This window comes from Pelecanus crispus, chromosome 1 (assembly GCF_030463565.1).
Source record: "Pelecanus crispus isolate bPelCri1 chromosome 1, bPelCri1.pri, whole genome shotgun sequence".
NCBI lineage: Eukaryota > Metazoa > Chordata > Aves > Pelecaniformes > Pelecanidae > Pelecanus > Pelecanus crispus.
The window spans coordinates 17592790-17608572 of NC_134643.1; the positions used below are offsets into that span (position 1 = coordinate 17592790).

General features: G+C 42.0%; 1 protein-coding gene across 2 annotated transcripts in view; it reads left to right on the plus strand.

Annotated features, from left to right (window-relative positions):
• Window positions 1-568: 568 nt before the first annotated feature.
• The window catches only part of CPNE8 (copine 8), a 108724-nt gene continuing 93509 nt past the window's right edge, over window positions 569-15783 (plus strand). The window contains exons 1-2 of one of the 2 annotated variants that reach the window (XM_075709156.1): window positions 569-708; window positions 14673-14713. In XM_075709156.1, the coding sequence (XP_075565271.1) occupies window positions 569-708; window positions 14673-14713 (181 nt within the window). The remainder of the gene's footprint in view (window positions 709-14672; window positions 14714-15783) is intronic. The other variant, XM_075709165.1, reaches the window with a different exon arrangement.

Below are 15783 nucleotides of genomic sequence, written 5' to 3' on the forward strand. Positions count from 1 at the left end.
GTCATAGCCAAGGTAAACCCACGTGCCGCCCTCAAGTCCCTTGAAATAACAATTACTGTTCTCTGTGCAAGGGCAATTAACATGGACCTCTCATTCTCTGGGCTTGTTTTTAAATTTTCGCGTTCGCGCCCACTCTTCGGAAGAGCAGCCAGCCCGCCCGCCCACCCCGCGGCCCCTCTTGCCGCGCCCCCTGGCGGCGCGGAGGCCGCCCGCTCGGCCGCGGAGCCGCCTCGCCCCGTCCCTGCCCCGTCCCGCCGGGCGGCAGCCGCCGCTCCCCGAAACGTCCCCGGTGTTCGCTGCTGCCCCGTCCTCCCCGGGGGGGGACTCCGGGGCGACAGCGGGGCAGGTCGGCGGCGGGGCGGCCGCCCCGCCGCCGACCTGCCCCGCTGTCGCCCCGGCCGTCGGGCACCCCGCGCGGCTCCCGCTCGCGGTGACGTCACCGCCCCGCTCCCGCCTCAGCCGGCGGCGGCAGCCCCGGGGCGGCGGCGTCGCGCTGTGGAGGGCGGCTCGGCACCGCCTCTTGCCCTCCCTCTCCGCCGGCCTCCTCCCTCCCTCCTTGCGCTGCCCCATGTTCGGGCTGGAGAAGCCGGCGGGGCGGCAGAAGCCCGGCAGGAGTGGTGGGTTTCCGAACATGGCGTCCGTGGGGGATTTTAACGCCCTCAGCTCCAGCATCCCGGCCACCAAGGTGGAGCTCTCCGTGTCCTGCAGGTACGGCGGCGGCTCGGGGCCGCCCTGCGGCGTCGGAGGGGGGCGAACAAGCGAGGGAAAGGGGCAGCGGGCGGGCGCTGTGCGAGGCGCGTCCCCTCCTGCCCCGGGGAGGGGGAGTCTGAAATGGTGGGGCTCGGGCAGAGGCTGAGGGCAGCCCGAGGCCGGCTGCCAGCCCGCCGCAGCCCGCTTGCCGCGCCTAGGCGTGCCCGCCGCAGGGGTTACGGGCAGCTGCTGCTGCCGCCGCCGCCCCAAGCCGTGCCCGGGCCTCTCCCGGCAGCGGGGAGCCGGCCGGAGGGGAGCGGGAGTCGCGTCGCTGTGCGCCGGGAGCCGGCTGAACTTCTGGAGCTGTCCCAAGTGCCGCGGGTGGGGACGGAGGCAACTCCCGTCCGGAATAATCCTCCCGTAGCTACTTTAAGGCTCCCTTGCAAAACTGTTACGAAACCGGGCGTCTTACCCCGTCACGCTTTATCGCAACCATGCTGCCGACAAATTAAAAAAAAATGCCAACCCGTAACACACAACACCTAGTGTATGCAGCTCTGCTCCTTTGCCCACGGTTTGTTTATCGGTTTGTCAAAAATCCTGCTTTCTCCCTTGAAGCACAGAGACTTTCCCATTAGAGGTCTAAAAATATTTTGTTCGTGGGCTTTTATACTCGTATCTTCATTCACGTTTCACAGCTTATGTGTTCCCTAGTAGTTGCAGAGCAGTGGTTCCTTTCACCAGCAGAGCTGGCAGCTTCTAGCGGATAATTTGAACTGTTCGTGTGATTTCCTGGTGGGAAATGAGACAAAGTTTGTGCTGCAGTCCGTCGCTCCGTTTTCTAACGTAGCTGCGCGGGAGTTGCTGCTGTTAACGCTGCTTCTCCGAGGACAAACCAGCAATACTCTGAAGTTAAATTGCCAGACCACTCCCTCTGTTCCCTTAGTAAATAAAGTGTGATTTGATGTTTTATCAAGGGTGCCTTTTAAAAGAAGGCTGAGACGATGAGAAATATAGTAAGATTGAATTTGGAATACTGTAAACAGTCACTAGGCTGACATACGAACGCGCTTACTGCCTGTCTCTGCAAAGTTCACTGGCAACAACCACAGAAAACCCTGGTCCCAGGAAGGGCGTGCTGCTATGTGTAAAAGCAATCCAGCACCTTTAGTATTACTTTTGGGTTCTTCAAATAACCTGTCGCAATTACAGATGTCAGAACACTTACACTGGATTTGACCCAGTTCACTTATAATGGGAGTTTCTTTTATTCTAGGTATTGTTTGTATATACGTGCAATGTTTTCTTCAAACCTTAGTTTTGTATGGATTTGAGAATCCATCAGATAGTTACAAAGAAATGTAGGTGTATATGATGTAGTCAATCATTCTGATCTTAGTTACCTTACTTGTAACTAATTTCAGTATATGCTTTACAATGTTAGTTTCCCTGTAGGTATTTTCAAAAGCTGTGGCTGTTTTGTTAAAACTGCTTTTTTTTTTTCTTGTTTAAAAAGATGGTCTCACATCCTGATATGTCTTGATGTCAAGTGCAGAAGGATGGGAATTTCCATGGTGATTCCTTTCTTCTTTATGTGCTGGAATGACAGCTTTTGATTACAAAATCATGCTTCAAAATTGAGCGTAAAATGAATGACATTGGGGCAGAGATTAATGATTAACACATGTTTGTGATTCATCTGTAAACACATTCATTGGCCAAAGCTCTCGAAAAGTAGTTTTAAATGAAATTGTGAAATGCAGCAAGAGCAAACTGCAAAGTTCAGAGAATGCTGAAAATTCTTTAATAATTAGCAGCTGTGTATTCCATAACACCTGGAGAGAAATGCTTTTAAAATAGTTTGGGTCATTACATTAGTTTTTCCTTAATACCTGATGAGTTGTAGAACCAATCTGGTTGGTAATTTACATCAACCATTATCAGCTGATAACTATTCTTTCTTCCTAGATTTTTTTTCTTTTTTTGCTTGTTTTCATTATAGGAAATATAGGAATTTCTTCCAGTTTGTACAGGTGGCATAACTTGGTGGTCAGTGAAGCAGTGCAAGCTGTTTGTGCCACAAAATAAATTTGTGACTCTAGACAATATTCTTTCATTTCTTTTTTTTTTTCTTTCTATTTTTCTTTGTCTTTCTGTCTGTCTCTCGTCTTATTCAGTAAGGATACAGCTTCTATTCACTTACCTTTTAATTCTGTATGGTTCATCTGTCAGCACTTCCCAAGTTAATTTGCCCTGCGTGCCCATACTGTCCGTGTTACACAATTAGCCAGGTTCCAGCACCGTGCAGATGGCATTGCACTACTTCTTATTCTGCGAGCCAGCCTGTTTTAGCTTCAGGGGCACATCAGGTAGCCTTTAGGAGAGGTGCATCTCATAGGATGAGAAATGATTGTTTATGAAAATTATAAAATCCAGAAATGTTTTGGATATCAGGTGATGCTCTTTTTGGGGTTTCTTTAGGACTAAAAACTTTTCATGTGATTCCTATGGCTTATTGGATGCCAGCATTGGCTGTAGTTTTACAAATCATAGAAAAACAAGAAATTAATTTAATTCTTTCTAGTTATTACTACTCGGCGCCTATCAAACAAAAAGTTCATGATTCTTTTCTGGCTCTTGTAAGATCTAGATTTCCAAACCTCTGAGTTTTTTTTTTATCAGGAATCCGTGCTCTTTGGCTCAAGAGCCAGATCTAATGTGGTAGTACAACTTAAACGTGTCATCCCAGAGTATCCTCTGGTGTTGGTAATAGTCCGCTATTGTCTGGTTCAGTTGTTCTAGTAGCCATCTCCCTCTGCACCCTGCAGCTCCCTTCACCATGTGCCCTGAAGGGCATCATGGTCTGATGAGAATTTCACTGTCACCTGCTATACGATCTTTATTTGTTGCGGCCTGGCATAGTTTTGCATGACTGTCATATGGTGAAGGCTCAGAACCTTGGCCCTCCAGTCAGTGTGGAAAAGAGGATATAGGCTGCTCTTTGCTTTTTACTCCACTACTGTTTTCCAGCCCAAAGGTTCCTCTTCCTCTCGGGGTATTTGCGCTGCATACTGATTATAGGCCCGTGCCTAGACTTGAATCTTCACTTACCAGCTGTGTGTGTAAACTCGTGGTCCCTTCAGGCCATGTGTCTGTCATCCTGTATCTCCCTCTCCAGTGATGTTCTTCACTGATTCTAATCTAGTTAAATGTTGGAAAAACTTCATATTCTGTTCCCATCTTCCCTACTATAAGTGCAGTTACTATGCTGTTGACTGAACTAGCATATTTAATGCTGAGAACACAAGTAGATGATGGTTATCACATAGAATCGTTTAGGTTGGAAAAGACCTTTAAGATAATCCAGTCCAACCATTAACCTACACTACCAAGTCTACTCTAAGCCAATCAAGGGTAGACTAGACTAAACCATGTCCCCAAGTGCCACATCTACCCGTTTTTTGAACACTTCCAGGGATGGTGACATATCTTGAAGCTTGTGCTGTACGTGAACGTATGAAGTTCAGTGTAGTTCAACGGGCTGTCAAGTTCTTCACTGTTTGTTGTGATCTATATTTATAATGGTGATTTATGCTCCTCACGGTTACTATGTGGACCAACTTAGGTTTTTTTGTCTGTAGTCTCCAGATAGAGCCACAGCCTTTATGAAAGCTTATCTTACCAGAAATGCCAAGAGTTTCATTATGCCTTATGTTAATGCTTGTTTACTTGCTGAATGAAGAGTTATCAATCAGAATTATCTTCTTGAAAGTGATTTTTTTAGTATCTATAGGAAAGTGAAGCTGTAGTTTGATCACTTTATGACTTCTAGTAGTGTATCAAAGATGACATGGTTATCTGAAGGATGGTAAAAGTGTTGTAAAATATTGACACAGCACAGGGTCACTTTGCTAATTCAGAAAGTTTGTTGTGATAGTATTGCTCTGCTGGCTTTATGCTCAATCAGGCAGCCTGTCCTCATCGTTCTGGGTTTATCCTGGATAGGCTCTACAGAGGCTATATTCCCACACCAGGCATAATGTATGTAAAGGCAGCATAGACTCCTTATCATGGTTAATTCAGCAGAAATACAATTGGTTGCCCATGCCTGGTTTGGATCAGCTCTATGCCACTTCACAATTTGTACAGAAATCCAGTATTAATGAATGGGCTGAATGGAATTAAGCAACTCCTATTCTCAGTAATGAAGATAATTAAATTTCAAGTTTCTTGCACAGAGGAACAAAACCTACTACTTCGGAATGTTTGCCTTTCCTTTTGTTTGGCAGTCTGAAAGTCTTTAAAGAGCCACTTTCTAGTAGTTGCGGTACCCAAAAGTATGTTTAACTATATTTTTGATTGTCCTAGGCATTGATTTCTGGCAGGATTGCTTCTCTCCAGCCAGCGTACTTGTCTCCTTGGGGTTTTTTTTTTATTTGTTTGTTTGTTTAAAATATTAATCATTTGTTAGAAATCCCTGTCGCTGAAAGATGCAATGATAAAAGAAATATCTATAACAAATTATTTGAGCTTATAACTCTGTATAGTTCAAAATACAGAATATAAAATTCATCCTGACTGTAAGTCTGGTTTTCATTTTAAATTATTAAGGCTTTAATTATAAAAGGCTGTGGAGTGGTTATGTGTGAACGACACTAGAAAGTTGATCTTACATATTTTTTCTTTGAAATGAAACTGCTTAGACAACCAGCTGGCTTCAGCTGAGAAAAACGAATATAATGGGAGAAAAAAATATAAATGGGTGACAGTGTCCATCAAAATAGTCATGGAGATGCGTTCCTGATAGCCTACATGGTTTGGTTTTCACAAATGTGTCTATATTGTTTGAACTTCAAGCATGTAGCCATGTGACTTCTAGTATTTAGGGCAGATCTGTTGCCCTGTAAATTCAGTCTTGCGATTCCTAGGAACAGGCCCCAGGTTTCGCACTAACTGTGCAAGTCTCAGGACTTGTCAGGTTTTGTCTAAACTTGTCTTTGCCTGCATGGAGCTTTGTTTTGGTTTGCTTAGCCCAAACCCAAGCCCAGTGTTTTTTTTCTAATGACCAGGTGGCTACTGCTTAGTTAGTTTCACTTTGGCTTGTCTTTTTGGAATTGTGTGGTATAATCATATTTCTTTCTACAGATAGTAGTAGCAAGTAGTTATTCTGTGTATGCTGACCTATTTGTGACCCTCACAGGAAGGTGTAGTGCAGAGGAGCATTGGTGTGGTGTGACAGCAGAGGCCTTGCAAGCGGGGACACAGGATGCAGGGCGGAGGAGCGGGAGCAGAGGCTGAAAAGAGGGGGCTCGGGATGCCACTGGGGACCCCAGTGCTGTGAAGAGCTCACCAGTGGTTGGTAGAGAAGTGCAGGTGGGAGCTGGGCAAAACCAAAAGAGATGAAAGAGCAAGTCTCAAGCAGATGTAATACATGCTTTATACAGTAAACGTGGATGTAAAATGAAGTTGCAGACCAATGAAGTAAGAGCATGTTGGAAAAATAGCGCAGGTGGGGTTTCTCAGAGTGGGGAGGAAGGAGCCATCAACATCATCCTCCCTCAGAGACCACCTGCCCCACGCTGCCACCGCTGTAAACCTCATGCTTCTCCCCAGGCAGGACGTGGGATGCTGACGGATGGCTCACTGTAACACCCTCCCACAGCTGAAACCAACAATCTTAGGCCTCAGAAGGGTGGTATAAAGGAAAGCCTGACAGCAGGAAAAGCGCTAGGTACTAAGCAGTGTGTAACAACTTTAAATGTATTATTATGAAGACTTTCTGTAGTAGTAGTATTTTCCTCATTTTCTTTCTCTGCCCATCTAAGCAGTGCCTCACCCACCAACGCCCCCGCAATGGCTGAGAAAGGATGAGGAGTATTGCATTGATGGTATATGTTTGCTTTCCACATGACTGCTTTGATGTATACCTTTTAAAGAGTTGTTTCAGAAAAACTGTGCAAAGCCAATCTGTATATTTTATATATTGTTCTACATTAATGAAACACTGTATTAACTATACAGGTATAAAGAAATCAGATCTAAAATAGGACAGCATATGCATGGATTTGGATGGGCTGGGTGAAAGTACCTGGAAAGGACTGGTGAGCCGATGCTCGATTGAATAGGTCTTTTGACCACCAGCGATCCTTAGCGCCATCCCCCAGGATATGTCAGTAGTAGCTCGGAGCCAGAGACTGTTACTTGTCCAGCCTTAGAAACATAAATGTAGATGGTTCATTCTGTTGGTTTCAAAGTATTGAAGCAGAGTTCAACCAGTTTGTGATATTCCTATATAGACTTTTTTCATTTAAACTAGAACAGTCCAAGATTGTGTTCAGGTCTGCTTCATCTGCAAGAGTATCTTTTCATAATCCAGTAGTTCCTGTCTGTTTCCACAGAACTGCTGCAAGCTATTGCTGTGTTTAAGTAAATAAACTTGGCAATTCCTTTGGGTTTTTTTAACCCCCAAGAGTAGTCAGCAGCTTTAATAGAGGTTTCATGCTGAAACTGTTTGCGTACATCTAGCCAGAGAAGACTTTGTCTGTTGTCATAAAATGCATGGAAGCACTGCTGGTCTAACCGTTCTCATTGCTTCTCTTTTTCTTTTAAGAGAATGGCTTCTGAACCAATATATGTTTAAATTGGCAGTGGAAGTTACAGGGATGCTGAAAATTATCTCTTCATCTTCTTGTGAGCAATAAGAGTCAATTACTTCTCCAAAGGTTATGAAGAGGTATTGTGGATGTTTTCTTAAGCTTGCATATCAGAGATATGTTTGCTTTCTTCACAGTCCTTCTAGTGCCCCAAAGAGTGGAGACAATCTGAACAGAAAGGAAGAGGTTGTCCTAATTGCTTCTTAATCAGGAGAGCCACCATTTGCTCACCTGTGAGCCTTTCCTAAGAGAACCAGTTATTTTGACAAGAAGATAAACTTCTGAGAAATTGTCTAATCTGCTTTTAGGTCTGGGGCATTTTGAATCTAGAGATCTGGAGGCTAATAGCTTGCTTTTTATTGTGACGGAATACAGAAGGAGAGAGTAAAGAGCCCCTAGCTATTTAGGGTGACTATTTCAGCTAGCACTACAACTGAAAAGTTGTTTGTGAAATTACTCTGTGAGGAGTCAAGTGGACTCTTCACTCAAGTAGGCTCTTTGGATCATATGCCATCTGACCTAGGACTGACCATTGCAAGTCCGGTAATATCAGTTAATGCTGAGGGACAGTGACTACTAGGATGTAATGCAGTTTTATTACAACTAGTAGTAGAATGGATACTAGTCTGCACAGTAAAAAGTGAGGAGATGCTTCTTTTTTTCAGGATCTTCCTTGAAAAAGGCACGTGGGCTCAGCATTAAGTGAGGGAAACAGAAATGCGTTTGTTTAATGAACTGTTTAATAAACTAGGGGCAATCCTCTTCTCATGGAATGATGCAAGTGTACTGTGAGAAAAGTAGTGTATGCTTATATGAGAATATAACATACTGAAAATGTATGTTTTCTAAAAATTAAAAATAGTTTTGCACGGGTAACTAACTTCTGTGTTTGCAAACTGCTGAGTGCTTTATTTCACAACCAAGGTATCTTTGCATGTGCTTAAGTGTAATCTAAAGATGAAGAGAAACATATAACCTTAGCACCCAGAGAGATTCTGATAAATTCACCTGAAGTAAACCACATTTTTATTGTTAAGGATTTCAGAGCTGTTGAAAGCAATGTATAAATATTTTTCCAATCATATGAACGCAGTTGGGGTTTTTAATTTTTTTTTTTTTTTTTTTTTGAAACTAGAGAAATCAGTTTTAAAAATATACAGTTCTATAGTTCCTGTGGCCTGTTCTTCAGTGCCAGAATTCTGTCATTTCTGAAGGGGGAATTGGATTGACTTCTGCTTAGCAGTTGAGCTTAACAAAGGGTTAAATTTAAAACTAAAAAATTACAGGGAGTTGATTAAAATAAAGTCAAATTTGAAGCAAAGTTGTATTGGGTTTGCGTGGCAAGGTTTTGGTAGCGGGGGTGCTACAAGAGTGGCTTCTGTGAGAAGCTGCTAGAAGCTTCTCCCACATCCGATAAAGCCAATGCCAGCCGGCTCCACGATGGACCTGCTGCTCACCAAGGCCGAGCCCATCAGCAACAGTGGTAGTGCCTCTGGGATAACATATTTAAAAAGGGGAAAAAAAACCCAAAACCAAAACACTGGGGCACAAACTGCAGCTGGAGTGAGAACATGTGAGAGGAAAAGCCCTGCAGACACCAAGGTCAGTGAAGAAGGAGGGCAGGAGGTGCTCCAGGCACCGGAGCAGAGATTCCCCTGCAGCCCCTGGTGCAGCCCCTGGTGAGGCAGCTGTGCCCCTGCACCCATGGAGCTCCATGGGGGAGCAGATCTCCACCTGCAGCCCGGGGAGGACCCCACGCCGGAGCAGGGGGATGTGCCCAAAGGAGGCTGTGACCCCCTGGGAAGCCCACGCTGGAGCAGGCTCCTGGCAGGACCTGTGGCCCCGTGGAGAGAGGAGCCCAGGCTGGAGCAGGTTTGCTGGCAGGATTTGTGACCCTGTGGGGGACCCACGCTGGAGCAGTCTGCTCCTGAAGGACTGCACCCCATGGAAGGGACCCACGCTGGAGCAGTGTGTGAAGAACTGCAGCCCATGGGAAGGACCCATGTTGGAGAAGTTCATGGAGGACTGTCTCCTGTGGGAGGGACCCCACACTGGAGCAGGGGAAGAGTGTGAGGAGTCCTCCCCTGAGGAGGAAGGAGCAGCAGAGACAACACGTGATGAACTGACTGCAACCCCCATTCCCTGTCCCCTGTGCTGCTTGGGGGAAGGAGGTAGAGAAAATCAGGAGTGAAGCTGAGCCCGGGAAGAAGGGAGGGGTGGGGTGAAGGTGTTTTAAGAATTGTTTTTTATTTCTCATTACCCTACTCTGATTTGACTGATAATAAATTAAACTGATTTTCCCCAAGTTGAGTCTATTTTGCTCATGACGGTAGTTGCTGAGTGATCTCCTGTCCTTATCTTGACCCACGAGCTTTTTCATTCTGTTTTCTCTCCCCTGTCCAGTTGAGGGGAGTGGTAGAGCAGCTTTGGTGGGCACTTGGCATCCAGCCAGGGTCAACCCACCACAAAAGTAGACATGAACAAGGTGAGTGAATAGTACTTTGTAATGTAGGTCAGTCTTTGCCAACATATGTATAATGCGTGCAGTACATGATACTGTACAGAGCAACATAACCTGTAATGATTTCTGTTTAGCTACCACTGCTGACTAGATCAGTGAATCTTGTATCTGATGTAGACATATGAGACCTTTTTACATTAAACATAGTACAAAAGACTTGACAGAAGAAAACATTTCTTTACTGAGAGTGTGGTCAGACACTAGAACAGGCTTCCTAGAGAGGGTTTCTATGCCCCAAGCCTGTCAGTGTTTAAGAGGCATTTGGACAATGCCCTTAACATGCTTCAACTTTTGGTCAGCCCTGAAGTGGTCAGGCAGCTGGACTAGAAGGTCGTTGTAGGTCCCTTGCAACTGAAATGTTCTAGTCTATTCTAAAACAATTTTTGAAGCAAAGCACCGGGCAGAAACTGTTATTTTGACTAATCTTTATGGAGTTCATGAAACTGTGTGAACAAAGTGATTCTGCAAGGCATAGCTAAATATGTTTTAACTTTTCTTATTTACTCATTACTTTTTTTTTTTTTCCCCCCCTGGGGAAATTGCTCTCATTATACAGAAAAATAAATCTTTATCCCAGCATTTCTAATCTGTCTTGTGCTTTCCAGTTTAGATTATGTAGGCGTTATTGCCATGGCTTCTATTTGTTTTTTTCCCTTAGTCATCTATACTATTGCAACCATTTTGGAAGGTCCACCCCAGAATGGGCAGGTGCAGAAATGAATTCCTTCAGGATCTGTGATGGTAGAATGATGTTTTCTGCACAGATGTTCCTAGACTTCTTTGCTGTAGGTATTTGATGTGTGTGTTTCTTCACGTAAAAGCATATGTCTGCTCTTTTTGTTTTTAATTCCTCATAATTGATAGCAATTCCTTTTCTTTTTTGCATTCTTTATCTGAAAAGCTTAATGGGCATAGAAAAAACATACCATGTTCAGTCAAAATAGGAGTCTGTTTCTCTTGATACTTTGATTCGGAGGAAGAAACAAAAGTTTCGGGTATTTCTGGTTTCTGAGTTTGTGAGCTTTCCTAGGACTGTTTCCTGAGACAAAATAGTGTACTACTGAAGAGAATGCTTTTCTTGGGAAAAAACGAAAGAGATACACCCGGTATCACTCATCCTGTGCAGAAAGTGCCATTGACTATTAAGGGGATAAAGACTACATAAAGTTCCAGAAATACATCCAGTCTTCTTTCTCCTTTTGCTTTTAGCATTTCTTTTGGTTGTAGATTGTCCTATGCTTATGTGCCATGCAGTTTTAATATATTTAAAGGAGCATTTTGATTGTTTTCCCTCTAAAATGAAAGTGCACAAATGAAACTGAGCAGCTTCTTGAGCTGTTAGGTGATTTAGTGGACAAGTCAGACTTCCCACCCCCCGTTGGCACTAGTCTTTAAGTTCCTTCTGAAACTGCCTGCACTACTTGAACAGCTTGTTAAGTTCTTATGTTACTATTTTGGTTGGTTATTAATGATTTGGAAGATCAGGCACGTCTGCAAACTTTGCTGAAGACATTGTTTATTTATGGTAAATGTATGAAGGGTTGAACTGAGGATATTTCAAGCTGTATTAGTTCAAAACTGTGAACTAATGACACTTACTGACCTGAATTACAATGTTAAACTTTGGTATCTCAACCCTTGCAATCCTTTCAGGGTTACTGTCTATGTAGAAGTGTTCTTAATTCAGTAAGTCCCTGAGCAGCAAATGGTTGGTGACCAGGAACATTCTCAAGAAGTATTACAGATTCTTACCTTGTTCTTATGCTTTTCCCATGGTAGCTACTTTTTGCTACTGCTGGAATAAGAATATCGGGATAGACTGAGCTTTACAGTACCTGTTATGGCCAGTCTTTATGTTCTTACATATATGGGAAAACAGAGGAAGAAAAACTGAAACCTAAAAAGGAACAAAATCAGAGAAGAAAATATTTAAAAAACTCAAACCACCTTTGCTCAGTATAAGAGTTATTAAAATGGTTTAATCTTAATCTGCAGTCACAAACACTAACATATGAATTAATAGGTCATTGCATAGTATTTATCCAGAGCAATTAAAGTTGCTTGGAATCCTAACGAGGTGAGCATGGGAGGCCTATCCCAAAACCTAATGTACTGTTTCTTTCATATAATCCTAATTCTAGGTTTTGATAGCAATTCATTTTGGGATAATAAAACTAATTCCAGTTTCCATTAATTACTGGTATATCTAGGTATGTATAGTTAAAGAGGAATAGGAGGCAATTTGCATTTTGGATTGGCAATTCTGATATTGCAGAACTTACTGTACTGCCTTTTAAAGCAGTTTGTAGTGGTCATTGTCAAATGCAGACTTGGAATCACTGAATTTCCTGGGTTTGTTAATATTTCAATTTATATTTGCACATTTTTGGTTAAGATGGAATACAGTCTATCTAGGTATAATTAAATGCATATATAAAAATCCCACTTCTGAATTGATTAGAGAAGTTCTGAAGAAGTAGCATGTGCAGACTTCAGGTTCATTCACAACACTAATCCTAGTGCCTACTTTGGCTAAAGTAAATGAGACAGATGCGCCCAACTTTCTTTTAAAGCTATCTTTTGTTCGTATTGCTGCTTCTGAAATGTGGACTTGGCAGTACCTAAACTGGGAATACAGTATCTTTTCCTTGTTGAAGTCCAGGTGGACTCCTTAGCACACCTGTACTGGGCAATATATTAATACGCTTTTCAGCACTGTTCAGTAGCACAAAAATAATGTGATTTAGATCTGAATGTGAGTAATAAATGGTGACCTTTGAAGAGACTGTACTAATTATTAAAAATAATCAGCTGTAAGGGATGTAAACTGGTTATTTAATCCTTCCTCTTGCTCCAGGGTAGGATCAAAGAACTTATTAGGACTTGTAGCTATCTAACAGGTTCTTGAAGACCTTCAGTGGCGGAGATTTCACATCATGTCTGGCCACCTTTAACAATGAAAGATGGTAAAACAATGGAATAAAGTTTAACTTCTGCAGCTGCAGTGCAGAAGATTCAACTTAGGGTTAAACCTGTTCCTACTTGCTCAGTCTACATGGAGATCAGCTTCACTTTGCAGCAATGTTTTCCTCATAGATACATTCTATAGATTTCTGATTATTTCTGCTTCCACTGGACTCTGGTGGGTCTGTGTCTGTCTTAGATTACAAGAAACTGGAGTGCCCCAAACATTATTGCTCAAATTGAGTGTTTACCAGTATTATGAAGACCAGACAATTACTCTAAAGTGGCATTTTTGTTTATGTATTACAGTGTGCCTTTTTCCCAAAGGTTCAAGATTCCTAACTGTCCTGGTTTCGGCTGGGATAGAGTTAATTTTCTTCCCAGTAGCAGGCATAGTGCTGTGGTTTGGATTTAGTAAGAGAAGAATGTTGATAACACGCTGATGTTTTTAGTTGTTGCTAAGTACTGCTCATGCTAGTCAAGGACTTTTTCAGCTTCCCATGCTCTGCCAGGTGCACAAGAAACTGGGAGGGGGCACAGCCAGAATAGTTGACCCAAACTGACCAAAGGGCTATTCCATACCATATGATGTCATGCTCAGTATAGAAACTGGAGGGGGTTGGCTGGGGAGCAGCGATCGCTGCTCGGGAACTGTCTGGGTATCGGTCGGTGGGTGGTGAGCAATTGCATTGGGCATCACTTGCTTTGTATATTAGTATTATTATTATTATCATTATTATATTGTTATTATTATCATTACTATTTTACTTTATTTCAATTATTAAACTGTTCTTATCTCAACCCAGGAGTGTTTCTCTTGCTCCTCCGATTCTCTCCCCCCATCCCATCGGGGTAGGGGGAGTGAGCGAGCGGCTGCGTGGTGCTGAGTTGCTGGTTGCGGCTAAACCACGACACTAACTTACATTCAATTTGTGGTCTGCTGTGTTGTCTAGAACCATTTTTAACATAACTGCTGTATATCCAGCATATATGCAGCTATGCTGCATTTTTGCTGTTGATTAAGTTTAATACCTACTTAAACTGCCTGCATAAGTTTAATAGTTCTTTCTTGTCCCTGTTCAACAGCATCCTGTTTTCAGACCATTTTTCTAGTTTGTCAAGATAATTTAAAATTTTTTTTGTTTGTCTTTTTTGAATGATGAAATGTTGGTAACTATTCTGAGAATGGCTTTCTGGTCAGTCCTGCTTCTCTAGACTTATTGTTAATTTGAGTCTCCTCATCTGTGTATGATTCTCAGTTGGCTGAAGTGTGGCTACGATATTGGGACTGCATTGTGTAACAAAGAAATTAGTTCTTACTGCTTTTTCCTAGGTGTTTTGTAGATATTTAGAAAATTCCTAATTTTGGTGTATGTCTTGTGTGTGCTTCAGTTCTCTTTACTTTACTTACCCATGACAGATTCTTACAGATATTTGCTGGTGGCTCTGAGATCTCATAGCCATTCTTTTAAGTGAAGTCTAAAGTTTTTGGGTTCAACTAGTATGTTAATCTCTGGTAGAAGTTTGTGATTTAAAGGTATTTCTGTTCCTGATGTCCATTATATATATTTAATGTGCTTGTCGTGTGTTGCTTTTCACTTCATGGTATTGGAGTATATGAGCCACAGTTGGCTCAAATCCAAAATGTATAATAAAATGAAATGTAAGAAGATTCAAGAGTTAGTGCTCCCTGACTTAATGTAAATCTTACATATTAGGAGGGCAGAAAATTAAGCTGGCTCTTGATCAAAACTGTTAAAAACATATATGCATTGGTGTCTGATTTGTATCTTTCACCATTTTTTAAAAATAACATTATTTTTATCTCTTTTTTTTTTTAACAGAAATCTTTTGGACAGAGATACATTTTCTAAATCTGATCCGAGTAAGTATATAGCATTTTACTGTTTCTTCTCATCATATATTCCAAATGTGTTAACACTGGATTAAAAATTAGGTGGGTGATTTTCTTCAGTGTCAGTTAGGTTTACATTGTATTTGTGAAAATTATTTAAAGTAATTAAGTTACACTCATCGTTTCTGTTATATGAACTGGAATTTTAAAGATTCTCTATTCAATATTGCTTTGCTGAGCTACATGGTCTCTCATTTAGCAGTCAACCTACATTTTCCTGAAATTAACAAATGCAGAAAATTACTTTTTTCTTTTTTTTTTTTTTAAGTATCAGTTGTTCTAGTTCTCTTTCAAAGCTAGTAAGCAAACTTCTAAATAAACTGGAAGCACTTGTTGCTGCTAGTCTGTAATGTCCACTAATCTTAGAGTCAAAAGCTGAAAAATAAAATTAATTGACATTTCCTGATCAAAAATAGTTTACAAATGGTTTACAAATCAATGTTTTCAGATATGTAAGATAGTGACACCCATCTTCCCCTCAAGTTTTATTAATGCATGACAGGATCCCAAAAAACTCTCGTGCCTATGAATTTATATATGATGGGACTTTTTATTTGAAATCCATGACTGTCTTCCTGTGTTGGACACTTTATAAAAATTTTATCAAGGAACTGAGACCACAAAAAAATTGCATTTTTTTCCTGATAGTGTTTAATTAAAGTACTTCTGTAGTATTAATTGACTAGTCCTTAGATTATGGTGTCTTGGGTCACATTGTCTCCCCTACAACTCTCTACATCTTTTTATCTCTAAGTTCGTTTTCTTTTTTTAAGTCTGGGCTTTTCTTCCTTAGAATACCATGTATTGCGCTCACTGACATTGGAAATAATCTGAGACACATACACTTCTGTCAAGTGTATGGACATGTAACCATATCCTGATGGGATACACTCGAATACTGAGTCATGTGACAGCATGAAACATTTGAGTACTTTTGTGAGAGTATGTTTGTCTGTTCTTAACCAAAAGTTTCTTCAGAGAGATTCCTCCATAGACTTTTGATGGGAAAAGTTTCTGCTTCCTGGGGAAAAGCTGCATGA